The 20941-nt window shown below is 42.8% G+C and overlaps 1 protein-coding gene across 7 annotated transcripts in view; it reads left to right on the plus strand.

Moving 5' to 3' along the window:
* Positions 1–20941, plus strand: part of GALNT7 (polypeptide N-acetylgalactosaminyltransferase 7) — a 133991-nt gene that overhangs the window by 64586 nt on the left and 48464 nt on the right. For all 7 annotated transcript variants that reach the window (XM_036314945.1, XM_036314949.1, XM_036314950.1 and 4 more), the window contains exon 2: positions 2976–3436. In XM_036314945.1, the coding sequence (XP_036170838.1) occupies positions 2976–3436 (461 nt within the window). The remainder of the gene's footprint in view (positions 1–2975; positions 3437–20941) is intronic.

Below are 20941 nucleotides of genomic sequence, written 5' to 3' on the forward strand. Positions count from 1 at the left end.
GTTTCTCCTTTTTTGGGTCCAATATCTTAGAGTTTTATAATGATTTCTCTATTTTAATTTGTTTACAACACCGCCATAAGTGAGTATAATTTTGGAAAGAGCCAGGAGATGAATTGGAGAACTGGACACTTTTTCCAACATCACAATTACGTCTCAGCTTCAGTGCCTGCATCTCTAATACAGTGAGGTTTGGCTTCCTCTCGTTAGTAAGAGTTAATTCTCAAAAGAACCCTCAGGACTTCATGAATATAAGATTTCTGCCAGCACTGCCTCCTACCTCTTCACCTCTGATCCTTATTAGGGCTCACAGGTCAGGCTCCAGCTAAGTCCCTCCTGAAGGGAGTGCTGATCAGAAAGGCCTGATCCAGAGCCTTATCTGCCTATAACACATGCCTAAAGAAAGGCATCATATTTATAGAATCAGGCTGAGTGTTGCATTTTTTATGTTCAGTTTTGTGTTATCAGAGGAAAATTGTGAAACAACTTTGAAATGTACCAAAAAGATTACTGAGTATACTGTCTGACTCAGCTTTCTAAGGTTACCTCGCCCTTTTATTATCCTTGAGCTCTTTTATAATCCTGTAAGTGATAGAAAACTGAAAGTAATGCAAAAGGTTCTTGTTCATTGAAAAGGAAATTGTGTACTGTGGAATGCAATTGGTCATTGCCCTCTGGATAGTTACCAGTTTTACCCGTTTTGCATCCACTTGTAAGCAGTACTCTTTTTTTTTTTTTTTAATTTTAAGATTTTAATTGACCAAAAATCTATTCCAATCTCACAGTGCCAAACTGGAAGTGGTTATGAGTGCTCCTTTTTTGCTGTATTCTTGATGTTTATATATTTGTCTGTTCCTTGAATTTACCTTTCAACCAGTTATAACATCTATGGATTTCCCTTTTAGTTAATGAATCAATTGAAATCTATGTCCCATGTGCAAAAAAACCACTCGCTATATATACATATGTATGTTTATACATGCATATAACATCTCTAGAAACATTTATAGAAACTGCTGGTTATGATGGCCTCTACAGAAGGGAAGGCAGGAAAACTTGCTTTTTGCAATTTGCCCTTTTGAATCCTTTGGATTTTGTATCATATGCTTATATTAACTAAACAAATAGATAAATTTTTAAAATTCATTACGGGCCCTAGCTGTTTTGGCTCAGTGGATAGAGCATCAGCCTGGGGACTGAAGGGTCCCAGGTTCAATTCCGATCAAGCGCACATGCCTGTGTTGTGGGCTCAATCCCCAGGGGGGTCGTGCGGGAGGCAGCCGACCAATGATTCTCTCTCATCATTGATATTTCTTTCTCTCCCTCTCCCTCTCTGAAATCAATAAAAATATATTCTTAAAAAATTCATTACTGAACTCTAAAATCAGTTCTTAGCTAGTCCTTACCAAAACATCAACATCAATTAAATTCACATTTGAATTAACTGACTCTGAAAGGAGATCTTTGTCCCTAAATAAACTACCAGTACATAACAACCTACCTGTCAACATCCTACCTACAGCCTTATTTCTGTACCTTTTAAAGCAAAGCTTTCACCTCTATTTTTAAGATAACTCTAACACTGTAGAAACATTTGGTCAGATGGTACCTATTCTATTTTGAACCTATTAAAGGATCACAATCTTAGTGTGGAGTTAGGTGGTAAACCAGTTAGCCTGTTTGCAGTTGTTCTAAATTCACATTATCAATTCACCTTGCCTCTTGCCCAGCTATGCATACTCAATAACTCCCCTGGTCTAATTATAGCTAGCGGCTCTCCCTTTAAGCTAGAGGTTCTCAAGCTCGGATGCACAGTGAAATCGCCTGGGAGCTTTTAAAAATCGGGATGCCCAGAACAATTAAATCATAAAGTCTGGGGGTGGGAAACCAGTACTTTTTAAAGCCCCTGGGGTGATGCTCAGGTTGAAAAGACTGCTTCATGCAGAGAACAGTACTGGTTTAGCAGAAACTCCATATACTGCACCTTGGGAGCAAAAGCACTGTGAGTCCCTGACTGGAAGATCAGTATTCGTGATGAGGAGGGTCCACACAGAAAAGGGAGCAGCCTTTACCGAGTCTCCTTACATGCAGAGCCTATTTTCCCCTGGGTCACCTCTGGAATGGGAAAAAGAAGGGGTTGGGTGTGATTTAAAAGCCCAAACTGACTTGGTTATAGTTATTAGAGCTTTTTTTTAAAAAAAATAGTTCTCAATTCAGCTGAGGTTTCACTGAGTAGGAAATACCAAATTGGGACTGCTGGGTGCATATGCCTGCCTTGTTCCTCTGCCATTAGGGGCACAAAGCCAGCCTAGTGATGAGTGGCATCTACTACCACTGCCACCATATGGCTGAATTACTGACACAAAACTATATTTGTTGTACACTGGTCAGCTGGGAATATGTTGTACACATATTGTACAACTAGAGGCCCGATGCATGAAATTCATGCAAGAGTAGGCCTTCCTTCTCCTGGCTGCCGGCACCGGCTTCCCTCTGGAACCTGGGACCAAGGCTTCCCTCACAGCCCCGGCTTTGTCTGGAAGGTGATCTGGAAGAACGTCTGGAAGGATGTCTGGTCTAATTAGCATTTTACTCTTTTATTATTATAGATGTGACCTATTAAGTGTCTATTCTTGTCAAAGGTCCTAGAACTTCACTGCTCTACCCCACAACACTGGGCTTTGTTAAGAGGTCTTTGGTAGAGAGTTAGTTTCAGAAGGGGAGAAGTAAAAGATGCATCCATCATGCATTTCCTTGAAGATGGTAAAGCAGGGAAATAGTCTATCTCTTGGCATGCCCTTCACTCCCCGAAAGGTATCTTCTCATGGAAAGTCCTGATTACTGGCCTGCTTCGGTTTCATGCTTTAAACCGTTTTATTGTTGCCTCTGCCATTTTTAAAACATGAAAATTGGTATCATGAACTCTGCTGTGGTTTGCCTTCATGTACTCATTGTATATCCCCCTCCCTTTTGTATAGGAAGACAGAGATGTCAATAACCCCATGCCTAACCGAGGAGGCAATGGACTAGTTCCTGGGGATGACAGATTCAAACCTGTGGTACCCTGGCCTCATGTTGAAGGAGTAGAAGTGGACTTAGAATCTATTAGAAGAAAACACAAGGCCAAAAATGAACAAGAGCACCATGCTGGAGGAGAGAACCAGAGAGACATAATGCAGAGGCAGTATCTCACTTTTAAGCCTCAGACATTCACCTACCGGGATCCTGTGCTACGCCCCGGGGTCCTCGGTAACTTTGAACCCAAAGAACCTGAGCCTCATGGAGTGGTTGGTGGCCCTGGAGAGAATGCCAAGCCATTGGTTTTGGGACCAGAACTCAAACATGCAGTTCAAGCCAGCATTAAAGAGTTTGGATTTAACATGGTGGCAAGTGACATGATCTCCCTGGACCGCAGCGTCAATGACCTACGGCAAGAAGAGTAAGCACACGTCCTCTTCTTTCTAAAACGGGGGCAGCTGTTGTTTGATAGATATTTAGTTAGATGCTTAGAATGGAGAAAATATCTGTGCCTTTATTTCAAGGAAATAAGAGGATCTTTGGTCTGCAAAATGGCCAGAGGAAGAGATCTCTCCATTTATGTCTGCTAGGACATGGAAGGTATGTCGTAGAGAATTCTGGGATCTTCCCCATGAGCCTTGCTCAGAATCTGGTCCTCAGACTGGCATCAGTCTGTGAGCGTTTTGTTACCAGTCCACAGTGAGGAAATGAGCTGGCACCAGGATGTAAATCAACTACTAAGTACTTTGTTTAGTTCAACTGACAACCTCATGACAAAATTTTGTTGGTGTGCTGCTTTTCATTCTGGATCTAGCTCCTTATTTTGTTGTGGAACAATAGCAATAGTAACACTGCTCTAGACTAATACAATTAACTAGATATTTATGTGTCCATTCATTTTTTTCCTCTCAACACCAAAACTCGTGAGTATGCCAAGGGAGCACGCAGACCGATAAAATTATGGCCTAAACTTTCAAATTCTTTTCATGTAGTTTAATTTAAAATAAAAGATTTCCAAGTCTTAGCTTTCAATTGATGGTAATTATTGAATGAACTCAAAGCTTTTCTCTTTCAGTTTATTCAATAACTGGTTCTATTCCTCTAGGATCTAAATCGTGTCCATTAATGTGGATGCATATTTAATTCACTGCTACTAGAAAACTCACAAAATGTATTCCTGATGATGCATTATTAACTAATCCTCATTTTAAAAGGTTAACACAACACATGCACGCGCACACACAGCAGCATTCTTTACGACCACAAAGTAAAATTTTGTACCTGACATAGTGCTACTCAGTAGACTTTGGACATTAATGTTTATTAGAAGAGTGAGAGGGGGGTGAATGAAATATATGAAAAAATAGAAGGTGTAGAAGTATAGAGCCATGACGGTGAGAGGCATAACCTCTTCTACGGACAAGAGTTAGAGCATATTAAGGAACTATAAAGGGAGAACCTTGGATCAATTTATTCCTAATCAAAGTAGAAATTTGCTTTGTTATAGGGTTGCCGGATTTCACAAATGGAAATAGGGGTCTCTCAGTTAAAATTGAATTTCAGATAGCAATGAGAAACATTTCGTATAAGTATATCCCAAATAGTATATGAGACATATTATACTTAAAATTTTTATTATTTATCTTAAATCCAAATTTAACTGGATGTCCTATATTTTGTTCGGCAACCCTTCTAGTCAGCACAGTGAAGATAGTTCTTATAGAGCTAGAACTGCCCTGCACGGACCCTTTAGAACCCATGACAGGATCTGCAGTCCCTCCTCTGCAGTGCGTCCAGTAGAATACAGCACTCCGTCACAGCACTCGTCTCTGTTATAGAGGTTCTCCAAGAGCCTGCTGATGGCCTTCTCATCACTGTAACGGGGAAAGGATGGGGACGGTCTAACATGTATTGACTTTCCACGACATGCCTGAACTTACTATAAGTTATCTTATTTCATTCGCACAATGAAACTGTAAGAGAGTTCTTACCCGTGTTTGTAAAGTCTGAGACTTAGCGTTGTGCCTTCTTTGTATTCGCCTAGCAGAATGATGGTACAGCTGTGCTTCCTTCCACCCAAGGTGGTTTGGTGTGAGGGCCCCTTCTCCTCCCAGCACACACCTCAAGGTGTGGCAGTGTGCCTCCGTGCGTGTTACAGTACAGTCAAAGGGTGAGCTCGGTGTAGAAGCTGAGATTTTTAGCACATGAGTTATTTATAAAAGAGTCTTTTCAAACACCAGTATAAATCTAGCTCACTTTTTTATATAAGAAATATGTTAAGAAAATCAGATGACATACAAGGCAGCACAGTGCCCAGGATTAGAGTTATCCTCCCTGCCTCCCTCTCCTTCACCCCTCACATCCATTCTGTCTGCAAGACCTCTCGTTGCTGCCACCAAACTATGTCCCAGATCATGTCTGAGTGCCCTTCTCTCATCTCCACCGCCACTACCCGAGTCCAGGCCCCCATCTCTCTTAGAATCTTGCAAGAGCCTCCTTCCTGTATCTCCATTTCTACCCTTGCCTCCTACCTTGCTCACACAGAAGCAGTGTGGTGTTTGGGCCCACTAATGTAGCTTATCTAAAACCATTCTTTGCCTTCCCAGTGAACCTGAAATAAAACCCACATTCCTAACCATCAGCAGCCCCATGCCGGGACCCTTCCCTGCCTTGCCAACCTCATCTGCTACGATACTCCTTGCCAGCTGTGTCAGCTCTTCCCGGTTCCTTGCGCCTGCTCTTCCCTCCTCAGGAATGAGTTTCCCTTCTTGAGGCCGGCTCCTTCCCATCCTTTAGGTCCCAGTTGAACCTCTCTAGCCATGCTGTCCAACTTGGTAATGCCCTGCTTTATTTTTATGACTGCTCTCTGGCCATCTCTTTCATAGCATTCATCAAGTTTTGTAACTAGATATTGGTTTATTTAGTTGTTTATTGATTACCTTTCTTACTAGAAGATAAGCTCTTGAGAGCAAGGAATATGTCTGTTTTCCTCACCAGCTACTTGAGTAACTGACAACTGGGAGCTTGGTAGTTCTCTGTTGGTTAATATCTGTCGAGAGGATGGATGGATGGATGGATGGATGGATGGATGGATGGATGGATGAAATGGATGGATGAAATCTTCCAGGGTTCAAACCTTGGCTTTATTAACAGATATGAGATCTTAGACCAGTTATTTACCCTCTCTAACCCTCAATTACATAATTCTTAAAATAGCTCTAACAATACCTGTCTCTAAGGACTGGCATTATACTTAAATGGCATTAGAAACTTAACTCTTATTGGCTGTTTATATTGATATGGCACATTTGAATGTTTTCAGTTGCTATTTAACTTTGATGTCTCTGTTGCTTTTTGCAAAACATAAATGTCACACACGGCCTTATCTGCATCATCTTCCACAATGGCAAAGCCTTCATCTCGCCTTTGATAATTTCAGACACAACGGTTGCAACCCTTCCAGCTCTCCGAGTCTTCCTTGCTCTCCTGCACTTTCCTTCCTTTCTGTCTGTCTTTGTCTCTCCCTCCCTCGCTCCCTTCCTTCCTTTCCACAGTGCATCCCTCCTTTTTTCTTCTTTCCTCCCTTTTTTCTCCTTCCTTCCTTCCTCCCTCCCTCCCTCCCTTCCTTCCTTCTCCCATGTTTTGCCAATTGTTCCCCATGTTCTTCTTTCTTGCACAACCAGAGCAGTTCCTAGAAATGGGATTATTGCAAATTTCTGTTTGTCATTCCTCTATGTATGTATGTCCAATCAAATAAAAGGACCCAGGGCCATCTTAGCAGATGCTCGCAAACCCCTCTTTAAAATTCTCTGCTAGTGAGAAACCTTTTTTTATACTTCAAAATACTCAAACATGGTAACCCCCAGAAACTTTTAAAAAACTGAATACAGATTATTTTTTAAACTTGATTCTTTCTCAGACTTTTTTAAAAAAATGAAACAGGCTTCATTCCTCTTTGAGCACATAAAATTCAATGTAGAGTAATGAATAATTTCTAGGGAGTTATTAATAAATGACAATGTGGACAGTCAAGAATTTTCTCTGGAAAAAAAAAAATGGCAACAACAAAGAAAACACCCCTAAGTTTTGTACATTATTTAATATGCATTAGCACTTTCCTGCTTTTACTGGCAACATGCAGCATGTTAAAAACAAAACATACATCCATATCTCTCACACACCCCCTCCTTCATACTCATCCCTGTGGAGAGCATGCTACAAGGAGCCCATCCGAGGCTGGCTTGACATGGCTGACTTTCTGAAGCTTTAGAGTGTCGGCCTTATCAGCCGTGTTCTCTTGCCTCTGTCATATAAATGCGCCACCTGCCCTGCTTGGAAACCACTGCTGCGGGCAGTTTGTCCAGCTGTGACATCTGACACTGTGGTTAACTTGTTCGTTTTTGTGGCTGCTCCATAGTCTTTTCAGATGAATGTTCTTTTCCTTACAAGCAGGACAGACCTGCCCAGCTGCCAGCATGACTCATAGTTATGTATGCTACAGCTTTGAATTACATTCTCTGGCTGAGTAATTTACTGGCTGTTGATTACTTGTTAAGAGTGAGTAACAGTATTTTGAGTGAACTAGAGGCCTTCTTTTTTAAAAACTTGAGCCAAAAATGACTTCACTTGCCTTCACACTTATTTTCTATAAAAAAGTATATGATTTTCTTCACAGTTCAACAGATATTGAGTAAGTCCAATGAGCAAGGTACTGTGCTAGCCCATCAGGGGATGAAACAATGAGAAAAATATAGTTCCTGCCTTCAAAGGGTTCACCATCTACCCCTGGAGAGGGGAAAGGATAGCATAATATAAAAGCCATAGGAAAGGTGTGAGCAACATGGCATGGTTCAGAGGAATGGGAAGCCATGTGGAGTTACAGGGGAGTCCGAAAAGAAGTCATTGCCTGGCCGGTGTGGGTCAGTGGTTGAGCATTGACCTATGAACCAGAAGGTCACGGTTTGATTCCCATTCAGGACATATGCCTGGGTTGCGGGCTTGATCCCCAATGTGAGTTGTGCAGGAGACAGCTGGTCAGTGTTTCTCTCTCATGATTGATGTTTCTATCTCCCTCTTCCTTTCTCTCTGAAATCAACAAAAAAAAATTTTTTTTAAAGAGAAAAGGATTTATGGAGGGGACACTAGGGACAGACCCTGGAAGATGAGTAGGGTTCCCCCACGTAGAGGTTACAAATATTGAAGACATGAAGATAGGCATTGACTAGGAGGAAAGCAAGTGGTATCGATTACTTGGATCAGGAAGTGTGTGTAGAGAAACAAAGCTGATAGGTAGGTTCATGTTTAGAAGACCACGATGCCATGTACAAAGCCTGTACTGAAGTTGGTAATCAGGGGAGACCCACTGAGTATTTATAAAGGGAAATTTAGGGATATCAGAGTGGTAGAGGTGTCTAGAGTGAATTGGGGGTGGAGACCTGTTAGAAGCTTACTAGCGTTACAGAGGGAACTTCAGTGAAGGTTACAGACCAGAAAAAGGAGACTCAATGTAAGAAAACAGGGTTAGTTAGCATCAGTAGGCCTTGGCAGCTGATCGAGTGGAAAGAGGAATTAAAGCTAAATCCAAAGCCTTGAAGCCTATTAACACAAAGAATGGTGCCACTGACAGAAATAGGGTGGATGGAATTGAACAAGCTTCTCTGCCCAAAACTTGGTTGCCTCAATCAGTTGTTTCCCCGGCTTTAGAGGAATTCACGCAGAGCCAGTCAAGGAGCCTGTTTCTGGGGAGAGGTGGAAAGTTCTGTTTGTGAATATACTACTAGTAGATTCTTCTTCTAATAAAACTTGGGATTTTATTTTCTTTACTGTGAGCTACTGCTGATGCAAATTCATGGAAATTAGGTTTGCCCTCTTTCAGCCCAAGAAGACAATCAGAGGTGTATAATGCAAACGATTTTGTTTCAAACAAATGAATTAAATATTTTGACTTGTTGAACAAATTCATCTGTTTTTAAAATTTAACCTTTCCTCCTACCTACATATCTATTGCACTTCCATTTTGTAGAAAGTTATGTTAGTTGCATTTACAAAGTAAAATAACAGACATTAAGGTGCTTCAAAAATTCTAAGAGCTATGCAAATGTTAGTTATTAATAACTTTCTTGCATTTGTGGGAAATTGAGGGGTGTTTTAAAAAGAGATTTTAGTTTAGAATACACTTATGCTTTATACACCAGATAATTTTCTTCTTACCTGATTTCAAAATGCTGATTTTTATACTCTTAATTTTATTTAAGGTGAATTATGGTCATGAGCTTTTTCCTCCTCAACCCATGTTAAAGGCTCTCTTTGATACCTTTGTTCAGAATGTAGTGCTGTAATTACAGAATAGATGCTATTTTCAAAACATTGATTTAATTGAAATGCTATAGATTCTTGTTTAATTTCAGTTTCTACATATTCCAACCCAGGGGTTTCAGTTAGAGCTCACTGAAACTCTAAGGACTTGCTCAAAGTAATTAAAACAAATCATCAGAATAATGTATACATCATGTGCGCACGTGCATACACACACACAAACACATGAATCACATATATGCATATATATTTCAGTACTTTGTTCCAGTTTCTATTACCAGATTATATGGTGGTTCCATATGACCCATCTAAACTACACTGGTCACAATTATTAACAGGTGATCCTTTTCTCTCATAGATTGCCCAAAATATGTCTCATCTCTCAAACTGCTATTTGGTGGCCTTAGATCTAATCTGTAGGAAGCACATTTGAAGTTGGTTTAGATGACCCTGGATGGACGTGCTGCTTGCTTTATGACCAAAAATTATTATTTTCTAACTTGCCTAAGAAATTTTACTCTTAGAAGCTACTTTTTGTGCGTTCTGAGGTTTTCCAGATTAACTTTAAAGAAAAATTGTGTTCTGATGCCTGGTTTCTTCTTTCTCCTTAACACACACACAGACACAAACACATACAGCCATTGCCCTTTGGGATTATCTCAATTATGAGGGCAGAGCTGACATTTTGTTTAAGGTCCTGCCTGCCAACGAGATGTATTTAGCCAAATTGAAATTATTATAGTGATCGGGGATCACTTAAGTCACCCCAATTTCCACAGCAGTTTTAGAAGGGCACCACATTTATGGAGTAAGCCTACAAAAAATGGAAACAGGGGTAATGTGTTGCTTGAAGGCACCATTAGAAAGTAGCAGCAATCTTGCCTCCCTCTCCTTGTTAGCATTTTCGGGTGGCTCACTTCTCTAGGCGAAAACATTCTTGTAATGTGGAGACCTCATATGGTTGATAGGTCCTTCCCACTCTCTGCTCATTTTCCAAGTTGCTCTATTAAAAAGAGACTTAGCTCCATGTCCCCTCCCCTTAGGCTCCCTACCCCCAAATTCCACCACCAGTGCTCCAAACGCATAAAGTATGCCTGATAAAAAATATTGTAAACTTGGGTTGCTGGGTTTTGTTGTTGTTTGTTTGTTTGTTTGTTTTTACAGTCCTTTGCCCCCCCAACCAGAAATTTAGAATAAGTTCCCTGGAGGCTAGTTAGGAAAAATATTTATGGAGGCACCACTAGATATTCCACAACATTCCCCACCATCAACAGGCAATTTCAGGAAAACCTTGACTCTCCCCCTCGCTCCCCGTCCCGCCCCCCCCCCCCCCACCCCAGGCTAAGTTTCCCACCAACAGGAGCACTGACACGGAGACTAAGAGGTGATTTTATACCCTCCCTGACTGGGGTATCTCCGTTTTGGAGCTAACAGTCATTTCAAGATACTTAGTCATTGTCCTCTGCTATTAGGTTATTAATTCCTCACCGAAGGGAGAGCCCGGGCCAGTAGACCCAGACATGCCACAGTGCAACGAGGACGTCAGAACACAGGCCCCTCCCTCAGGAGGTTGGCACGACCCTCTCGGGTAACTCGGCTCAGACTAGAGATGCAGGAGGGCCCTTGGACACAGCCTGCGACTCTGATGTGTGTTTCCTTGGTGCACATTGGCTCGTGTGTGTTTAGTAAATAGGGAAGCAGTGTCAATTCAGTGTGAAAGCCCTGGTGTTTCTAGATTTCCTCCCGCATGTTAGCGTGATCAGGAATGTGGAAGTGATCAGGGCCGAGGTTGCTCACAGTGAAAGTGACCTTCATAACCACATATTCATGAAGACTAGGAACAGCGAACAACACCGGCCATCCTGCAGAAGTATTTCTCTTTAGGGTGTGAAATGGGAGGCGTCTAGTGTCTTCAAGCTACACCACACTTGCCACTATACTGAGCCGCCTGGGGAGCTGCCAGTGCAGCCGAGTTGCGGAGAGGAAATTGATTGATGAGAAAGGCTCTCTCTGGATCATACTCTTAATTTTGGTAAAGTTACTCTGTATTAGGAGCGAATGTCTCCAAGGACCTACAGAAAGGAAAACACAAATCCCTGGGTTTAAAGGTTTGTGATGCAAACCGCAAATGTCTGTGGCGATTTTAACTGTGCTGATTGATTTTCCTGAGGTCTCTGGCCCCAAAGTTCCCTCAGTTTTGAGTGATCTGGTGCTATCCCTATCCCTGTTTTTCCTTTAAATCCTATAGTTTTCTTTCTTTCTTTTTTAAAAGCATGATTTAACAAAAGAGAAGGTTTACCCCGAACAAAAAATGGCCTGGTAGCAGAAGTGTCTGTCTTGTACCTAAAGGGTAGTCAAAGCCAAACTGCTGCGCATTAGGCATAGTGTGACTGCAAAGTCATGAGGTGTTTTCCACATTTGAGCTGAGTAAGTTACATGAAACTGTTAGCTGGTTAGTTGCTAAGCCAAGCATAAACCAACATTTAAGAAAAAGAAGAACCCCAGCCTTTCCATGTATTCTAGAAGCACAGCAATCATTCTGAAAGATGGGCAGTCAGTGAGAACTCACATTGGCCACTCATCCAGGAGAGACTGACCCACGTAGAGCCAGGCCTCACTACTGCCGTGATAGGCTGTGAAGAATCACAGCCTCAGTCCTTCCACATTTAGATTTTTCTATGGAATAGCTGGTAAAAGGGCTGGTTTGGGAGAGAAGCAGAAGTAGGATTCGGGGAGGAGGGTAGAGAAAAGTCTTTATAAGTGGATGAACCAGGTCAGAGCCTGCCTTCCTCTCAGGTTAACTTTCAAGCTGATGCCCACAGCTCCATCTATGGGGCACTTTTGACAGCTTCTCTCCTGGGAAAGGCAAGTCCTTGGAGAGAGCTGTAAAGCAGGGATCATCAGTACCAATTGTCTTTTGTTTTTAAAAATACATTTTTATTGGTTTCAGAGAGGAAGGGAGAGAGAGAGATAGAAACATCAATGATGAGAGAGAATCATTGATTAGCTGCCTCCTGCACGCCCCCCACTGGGATCAAGCCTGCAACCCAGGCATGTGCCCTGACCGGGAATCGAACCGTGACCTCCTGGTTCACAGGTCGATGCTCAACCACTGAGCCACGCCAACCGGACCCAGTTGTTTTTCTTACTCAAGGATTGTGGAAGTAGTAATATGAATAATTTGTTGTACAACTTCTTGAATGCACTTATAAGTTAATTATCTTTGCTCATTTTATGTAAAAAATGCACTTGGTATATATTACAAACAGAATTACCCTTTCATCATTCCTATGACATAAGGTGAACAAACTAAAAAAGTAAAAAGGCCAAACTAACTGCACGAGTTTAAATTATATAAAAATAGCATTTAATTCAGTAATATCTTGTAGTGTATCACTGGGAAATGGCCCGTAGTTTCCCTTTCCTCTTCACTGAATCTTGTAGTTCATGTGTAGGAGGAAAATCACACTTTTGATAACTTAGTAATTTATTTTAGAAGGAACACTGCCATTTTAATCACAAGAAAAATACCCAATATTCTCCAGAATAGCAAGTCCCAGTGAGCAAATCAATGCCAGGAGAAAGGGCTGTGGAGGAGGCTTTGAGAATTTAAACGGCATGTTCTTAAGCCCCTGGAGATACACAACCGTCACTTTAAAGGAAAGAGTTGTAAAGCCTTCAGTGAAGAAGTGAACAACCAGCTGCTGCTTTCATCCTTTGTGAGGCAGGAGCTCCCTCCAGAGCCCAAACATGCTCAGCGGCAGCCTGCTGGCATGGCGTCCTAGGGAGAATGTTCACACCGGCGCTTCTCAGGATGAGAGAGTGGGGAGAAACTCCTAAGTCGGGAGCGTGTGTGTGTGTGTGTGTGTGTGTGTGTGTGTGTGTGTGTGTGTGTGTGTGTAGTTTGTGTGAACCACAACATATTCGGAAAGTAGCATCAAATATTCTTATTTAAATCAAAGGAGAGTCTATTCTCTAAGCAGGTAATGAAACAACCTAGATTAGGGTTTGGCTGGTTCTTGACCTATATTCTGTCATTGTGGTGCTCATCTCTAACTTCCCTGTCAGATGCCAGGCACTGGGGCTGGAGAGGAGGGCTGGAATTAAGGCAGGTGTGCTGGGACATATCCCTTCGACATAGAACGACCCAGAAAGGCAGGTTCCAGCCCCAGGGCATTTTTTTTTTTTTACATTTGTTTATGTGGTTTTGGAGAAATATTTCTCACTTGCTTTAAATATATTTTATTGATTTTTCACAGAGAGGAAGGGAGAGGGATAGAGAGTCAGAAACATCGATGAGAGAGAAACATCGCTCAGCTGCCTCCTGCACATCTCCCAGTGGGGATGTGCCCGCAACCCAGGTACATGCCCTTGACCGGAATCGAACCTGGGACCTTTCAGTCCGCAGGCCGACGCTCTATCCACTGAGCCAAACCGGTTTCGGCCTCACTTGCTTTAAATGAGGGGTAAACTATATCTTCTACTTCCACATAATTCACTCTGTCACTGTGATGGTGCTTGGGTCCCTTAAGACAGAGGGGTCCTCAGTACATGACAGTGGAGGTCAACAGCATCATTGTCCATTTTCTGAGCACCTAGTATGTGTCTGGCAGTGTGCCAGGTTCTTGAATACACTATCTCCAATCCTTACAACCATGCTGAAACAGCATATTTTTCCCACGGTGTTCTAGAGGGTGGAACTGAGGCTCAGAGAAGTAGATAACCTGACGTTCATAGAACTAGAAGATGGTGGCCCTGAGTTTCAAACGGGGCTCCTACCCCGCATCACCTTCTTAGTGATGCTCTACTAATGGCCAGGGGGTGCGTGAAGTACATTACAGGACCTTAACTTTTTAAAAGAGAAAAGGTTAGAAAGAGGGGCCAGGAAAAGCTTTATGTCTCCTTATTGCAGAGCCGTTTCCTGCCTCTGAGGCAGGATGCCTTAGTCTCAGCATTGTTGACATTCTTTGTCATGAAGACTGTCCTGCACATTTTAGGGTGGTTAGCAGCATCTCTGGGATCTACCCACTAGATACCACTGACACATACACACACACTCCCCGTCTCTGGCTGTGACAACCAAAACGTCTCCAGACTTTGCCACCTGTCAGTCACCCTGTGCGGCAGTCACCCCTGATTAAGAATCACTGCTCTGAGAGATCAATCAAGGTGATGCTGGGGGGGAGGGAGTGTTACTTATAACACAATATGACTACCAGAGGTGGGATTTGTAGCATCGCGGGGAAAAAAAGAGGGAGCTGTCAGTGTTTTTAACTTGTTTTAAACCCAGAATCCTTTGCTCAAACGACTTCCTAGGCAAACTCTGTGCTTGGGTTCTTTGCACCTCCCTGGCTTCTCAGCCCAGTTTGAAAACACTAGACTAGATGTCTCCCAAGGTCTCTGCCATCTGAAAATTCATTTTTTGTATGTCTCTACCTCCCAGCCCCCCACCCGGGTCTTCCACGCTGTTCCTCGTCTAGATACAAAAGCTGAATAGAACGCCCGGCCCGCCAGCAGCTGGCGTGCAGCTGTTATCCCTCCAGCTCCACGGACTTCTTTCCGCTTGGGTTTTGCCTCTTCCTGCTTCCTGGAAGGGCTGAGAGGCCTGGCCGCCCCTGGGCCTGGGCCAGGTCTGACAGCTCTTCTTGGAAAGTAACAATAGCTAGGACGTCTACTGCCTTAGCCATGCGGTGTCCGTGCAGAGGCGAGCCCTGCTGTGATTCCGGCTCTTTAGCCGTATGCAGTTTGGCAAAACTTGCACTTGGTCTCCAGCCCCTGCACCCTGTGCCCAACCTGGCAGACAGAGCATCAGACTGGCTGCCAGGATACCAGGCTCAGCCTTCTTTGGTTTCTCAGAAGCAGGAAGGGAACCAGGATGGAGTAGCGAGAAGACAATCAGCCGTTTCACATTGCCAAGTTCAACCTGCTAGCATCTCCAGGATGTAACCCTGTGCTGAGCGCGTCTCCTCCTGTTAACCTTTATGTGTGCCAGCTGCTGGGAAGCCCGTTTGGCCACGTCACCCAAGAAGTCAGAGACTCCCTTCTTCCTTTCCAGGGGCAGCTGCTGTTTGATGAATATTTATATACATATGCTCATGGTTTTTAGAACATAAAAATGTGTTCTGTTCTAAAAGCTCTTCAAGGCTCTGCCCGGTTAGCACTCGGGCACCTGGGCAGCAGCAAGCAGTGCCAGCTGTGCAGAGTAGCGAGGTGGTGCAGGCACTGTGCAGAGTAGTGGGGTGGTGTAGGCCCCTCTCACACTCCGCGTTCTTCCCCCACTCCCTCTCCCACGCGCTCTAGAATTGCCTTGAATTCCTCCCACACTCCCATTCCTAGTTTCTGTCTCTTCCACTGCTGCCCTCTGAGTCCCGTGCTTTGCTTTCATCTCACCCCTCCAATGGCCCAGATAAGGGGCCGATCAGAATGGATGGGAGCCCAGGGCCTAAGATGACACTCTTGGAGTTGCCTGGCAGTTTTTAATGGGAATGGCTTAGAAACTTCAAGCCTTGCTCATAATGTACTAAATATTTCATAAACTCATAGAAGCTTAGAACTAAAGGGGGCCAGAGTGTCACTTGGTACTGTTCCTTCTTTCTGCAGATAGGGAACCTCAAGTCCAAAGAGTAGTGACTGTCCAGGATTATATGACGGCCAGGAAGGAATCCACATCTTCTAGGGCAGTGATGGGGAACCTATGACACGCGTGTCAGAGGTGACACGCGAACTCATTTTTTTGGTTGATTTTTCTTTGTTAAATGGCATTTAAATATATATAAAAAATATCAATAATATAAATCTTTGTTTTACTATGGTTGCAAATATCAAAAAATTTCTATATGTGACATGGCACCAGAGTTAAGTTAGGGTTTTTCAAAATGCTGACACGCTGAGCTCAAAAGGTTCGCCATCACTGTTCTAGGGCCTTTCACCAAACCAGATAAAAGATCAGGAATATCTGTGTACCAGAGCAGTCTTTTTGTTGTTGTTGTTGTTGTTTTTTAATTCTCATCTGAGGATATTTTTCCATTGATTTTTAGAGAGAGTGGGAGAGGGAAAGACAGAGAAATATCGATGTGAGAGAAACACCTCGATTGGTTGCCTCCTGCACATGCCCCGACCAGGGTCCGTGCCAGGGAGGAGCCTGCAACCAAGGTACATGCCCTTGACCGGAATTAAACCCAGGACCCTTCAGTCCACAGGCCAACGCTCTATCCACTGAGCAAAACCGGCTAGGGCCAGAGCAGTCATTTTAAATGTAATATTTGCCATATACATTTATGAAACATTTTTATAGTAGTAGAAATTTTATTTAGGAGCACAGAGTATGTCAATCAGTCCCAAAGCGACTCTCTCTTTAAATGTGTCCACTTAACATTCCAACTATCTGTAGCAAGGGCCACTGTTTAAATCTAAGTTGAAAGGTGCCATCCTGAGAAGAGAGCAGAAAGGCCCCAAGGTGTGGTCCCAGGGCAGATGTGAAGGGAATGGGCGCTTTTACCACTGCACCAAGCCTGTCACTTAGATGTGTTCCAGGCCAGCTTCGGAAAATCTCACTTGGATGCTAAGGAGATGCTATGAGGAGCTGTTTACTAAAATGTCTACAGAGCCTCTCTGAGAGGGCAGTTCTCCACACTTGAGAGTATGTGCAGATCACCGTCCAGTGGGTTCTACAGCAACAGGAAACCATGGCAATGGCACAGACTGGCAAGCATCCTTGGCAGTGGCCTTGCCTTCGAGTGGGCACAACAGTAGGACCAGCATCACAGGCCCTTTGCAGCAGGGTAGCACCTCAGGGAGCCTGAGCTAGAGGAAAAGGGGGGCACTGCCTGGCACCTGTGGGTACTGAGTTCCTGAGTGCACCGGAGGTATACCTTGGGATCCCACACAGTTGAAAAGAGAAGAATGGTACTAGCATGTAGAGAGCTTCTGGCAAATGTGGGTAATAATATTTGCCTCATGCAGTTATTGTGGATAGTAAATGTGATAAAGAGTATGTATAAAAGGCAAATATCCACCAAACACAGTGGGAAACATGAGCCCCACTGGCTGGAGGTCACAATGGTTGGAAGCCATCCTCATCCCTGGCATGGCACAGAGAACCCTCCAGAAACTCTGCCTCCTCCATAGCTCTCATCATGCTAGGTGTGTCGTATTCAGCCTCATCTTTAGAGTGTATTCCCCTCATTATTGTTTCATCCTGTCACCCTACTGCATAAGAGGAGGGGAAGTCCTAAAGACAGTGAGAAACACAAAGGTGGCCTTGATGTCACCATACGATAAAGAACTGCCTGCCTGAAGGTACTGGGTGACTGAGTCTATGAATTGCATCAGTAAGAGGAAGAAAGGAAAAATTAAGATACATCGGGGCTGTAGGGTTTACTATGTAAATAAACACTTCCTAATAATAAACACCTTTGTCATTTCTGCAAACATAAAAATCTCTTTTCCAATTTTACCCTTTATTTCTTATAAGAATCTTTGAAGCCTAGACTGACATCTAAGCAAGAGACCACATTTCCTTTTAAAGGGGAGGTTTGTCAGTGAAACAGGCTCATTTCTCTGTGGCTGGCACTTGGTTACTACCACTGCTCAGTAGTCAAGCTGTCTCTCTCTCTCTATTTTATTTTATTTTTGTTGGCAGTTTCCTGTAGTTTTCAGGACACATTTCATACAAGGCATCCCTGAATATGTTATAGAATGTTCCCGGCTTACCCTGACTTTTTGTAACCTTACTGATTTAAGTTCTATTTTCTGGCATAGCAATTGTTTTAGTTGAGAGAATGTGATTGTCTCTGTCTCTTACGTCTTGCAAGTTACATTGGCAACCAGGAGCACTTGCCCATAGAATAGAAATGCATCCACCTAGCACACTTCCCTTTATAGCTGACTTTTTATATAACTGTCCTTTCGTATTGGTGAAATGTGATGTCAAAATGCACGTGCATTCTGATATGCAGTCAGTTCTTGATATTGAAGTAGTTGCGTTCTATAAAGTCATCATGAGCACTGGATCAGGAAAACAGAAGCATTGCTCCCAGGAGGGAATTTAGGGTTAGGTTCCTGCGAACCTCTGGTCCCATTTTGGTCAACTGATCAATACATAATGCTGTGTTTTGTGTGCTTCCGTTTAAATGCCTTATTTAACATACATTGTTAAATCATAACATTTACCTCTTAGTCAGCAGTACTAGAACTCAGACCTGCAGGAAGCCTGCCGAACACACATTTTCTCCATAAGGCACAGCACAGCCTTCTCAGGGTTAGAACACGAGACAGCACTTCAGCACTGTGTTTCAGAGCCAGCGAAACCACCAACAAAAAGCACAAAAATGAGCAAACCGTGGCACTGAATAATAGACTGTGAAAAGGACACCATTTACAGTATCAGTTTGGAATCAAGAAGGCAGAGGCATGGTCTTATACCTGCATGCAGGCATCTCAAATTGTAGTTCACATTTTCCACCGCCCTGTGCATGTTCTCAGATGACTGTAGCAGGGCCCCAAGAATTGATTTTGGGGTTACAAATAAGTTTTAGGGAGTAGACAAATACAGAATCCATGAATAATAATTCACTGCATTTTTTATATTTGAATACAGAGTACAGATGAATCACAGAAATATTCAATATGTAGTTAATATATACTGAATGTCGTCCAATACCCATTATAGTAAAGGCAGATTGCAGTAACACTTAAAATGGTAATTCTAATAGGCCAAATATATTTTACCTGTTAATTTATGCCAAAAAGAAAAATATGATAATGGCTTGTAGAAATGTCAAGACCCAGAAGCGTAGAGTAGTAAGTTCTTCCATTTAAAGAGCAGAAATAAACTGGCCTAGTTATTATTCAGTGTATCCCCATAATTCATCATTCCTTTCTCCTTACCCCCGCACCCCTCACCTCCTCTACGAGGTCTTGCTGCTAAAATGGGCTTGGGAACATGCTGGAATCCAGCCAAGATATGCTCCACAGAAGCTGTGCTGTCAGTGGCATGACCAGTGCAACCCAGGAGGTGACTGCTCTGTGCGAATATTTACTAGATGTAGTGCTGACATAGTCTCTGTTGATTAGCAGACCTAATCTGAATGCAAAGGTACAGATCCCTCGTAATGTGATAGCATCATACTCTCAGACCTCAAGTGCATCACCTTACCTAAAGGGTTAGATGCTGTACTAGTAGTAGACCTGTTTAATTCGGTGGTGACTAGCCTAGACTTTTTTCTTAAACAGAATATATGAACTATATCAATAGTTACTTGCTAAACACTTACTCATTCAGATTGTATCGCCCCTCCTTCTCAAGAGAAGTGATTTAGCCCTAGCTGGTTTGGCTCAGTGGATAGAGCGTCGGCTTGCGGACTGAAGGGTCCCAGGTTCGATTCTGGTCAAGGGTAGATGCCCAGGTTACGGGCTCGATCCCCCCGTAGAGGGCGTGCAGGAGGCAGCTGATCAATGATTCTCTCTCACCATTGATATTTCTATCTCTCTCTCTCTCTCCCTCTCCCTTCCTCTTTGAAATCAATAAATATATATATTTTTTAAAAAGAGAGAAGTGATTTAAATTCTTTTACACCTGTTTCTTACTGTATGGTCTCAAAAAAACATACAGCAAAGTCTAAAAGACCCTGACCAGGAAGTCCAATTGGAATAACACAGGAAAAGAAATGAATGGTGTTTGAGGATCAAAAGTTGTAGGCATCATGCTGGGGGTTTTCACATACTCTTGGGATCAGTAAAACTACAGATATTTATCCCCCACCTGATTATGAGGAAGTTGTTTACAAAAGTCCTATGAAGAAAAGAGCAAGATAATACAAATGTGTGCATATTTCTAGAGCCTGGAAATATAAAATGCTAATAAAATGTACTTTGAAGTATAGCCACGCTTTTAACAATTCTGCAGCGGCCCAGAGCTACTATTACTGGCAATGTGTAAGGATGTGGATAATTTCACAGAGAGATCTTTAAAACTAAAGTGGGAATAATATGGAGGTAACTATAGACAAACTCTTTTTTCCTGTAAACTATAACAGTAACCCTTATAGTTAGTTATCTGTGCTCTCCAGAGTCAAGATTTGACAGACTGACCTTAGCTTCAGGAAACTAGACTAGAGCTAGCCAGGGGATTCAGTTAAATTGCTCCTGAGGTCTTGAGTTTAGCAGCTTGATTTTTTTTTTTTAAGTGCTTTTTTTTTTCTTGGTGACAGTGTTTTGTGAATGAGATTTTAAGTGTTCTGCATTCTAATGCATCAGGTAATGAGGAAACGGTGGAATCAGCTTCCTTGCTTTCATGGAAGCCTTATTGTAAAAGATCTCCACGGCGGTCGTGGCAGTGACACTAATCTGGAGAGTCAGACCCCGCCATCAGCCGGCTGTCAGCACGTGGCCCGATGCCGGGTCAGGGGCGCTCAGAGAGCAGAGGGACCGAAGTCAGCTACATGCATTACATCTATATGGTTCTGAGATTATGGCGAAGTGATGTCCATTTATAGTTATTTCAAGAAATTTAAACTCTTTTTCTCTCAAAAAACGTAACTGAACATAGCTTGATTGCTACAGAATGTCTAAAATGTTAAAAAACTTCTTCAGAATACCTAGGATTTTTACA

Source organism: Myotis myotis, unplaced genomic scaffold, assembly GCF_014108235.1.
Source record: "Myotis myotis isolate mMyoMyo1 unplaced genomic scaffold, mMyoMyo1.p scaffold_m19_p_6, whole genome shotgun sequence".
Taxonomy (NCBI): domain Eukaryota; kingdom Metazoa; phylum Chordata; class Mammalia; order Chiroptera; family Vespertilionidae; genus Myotis; species Myotis myotis.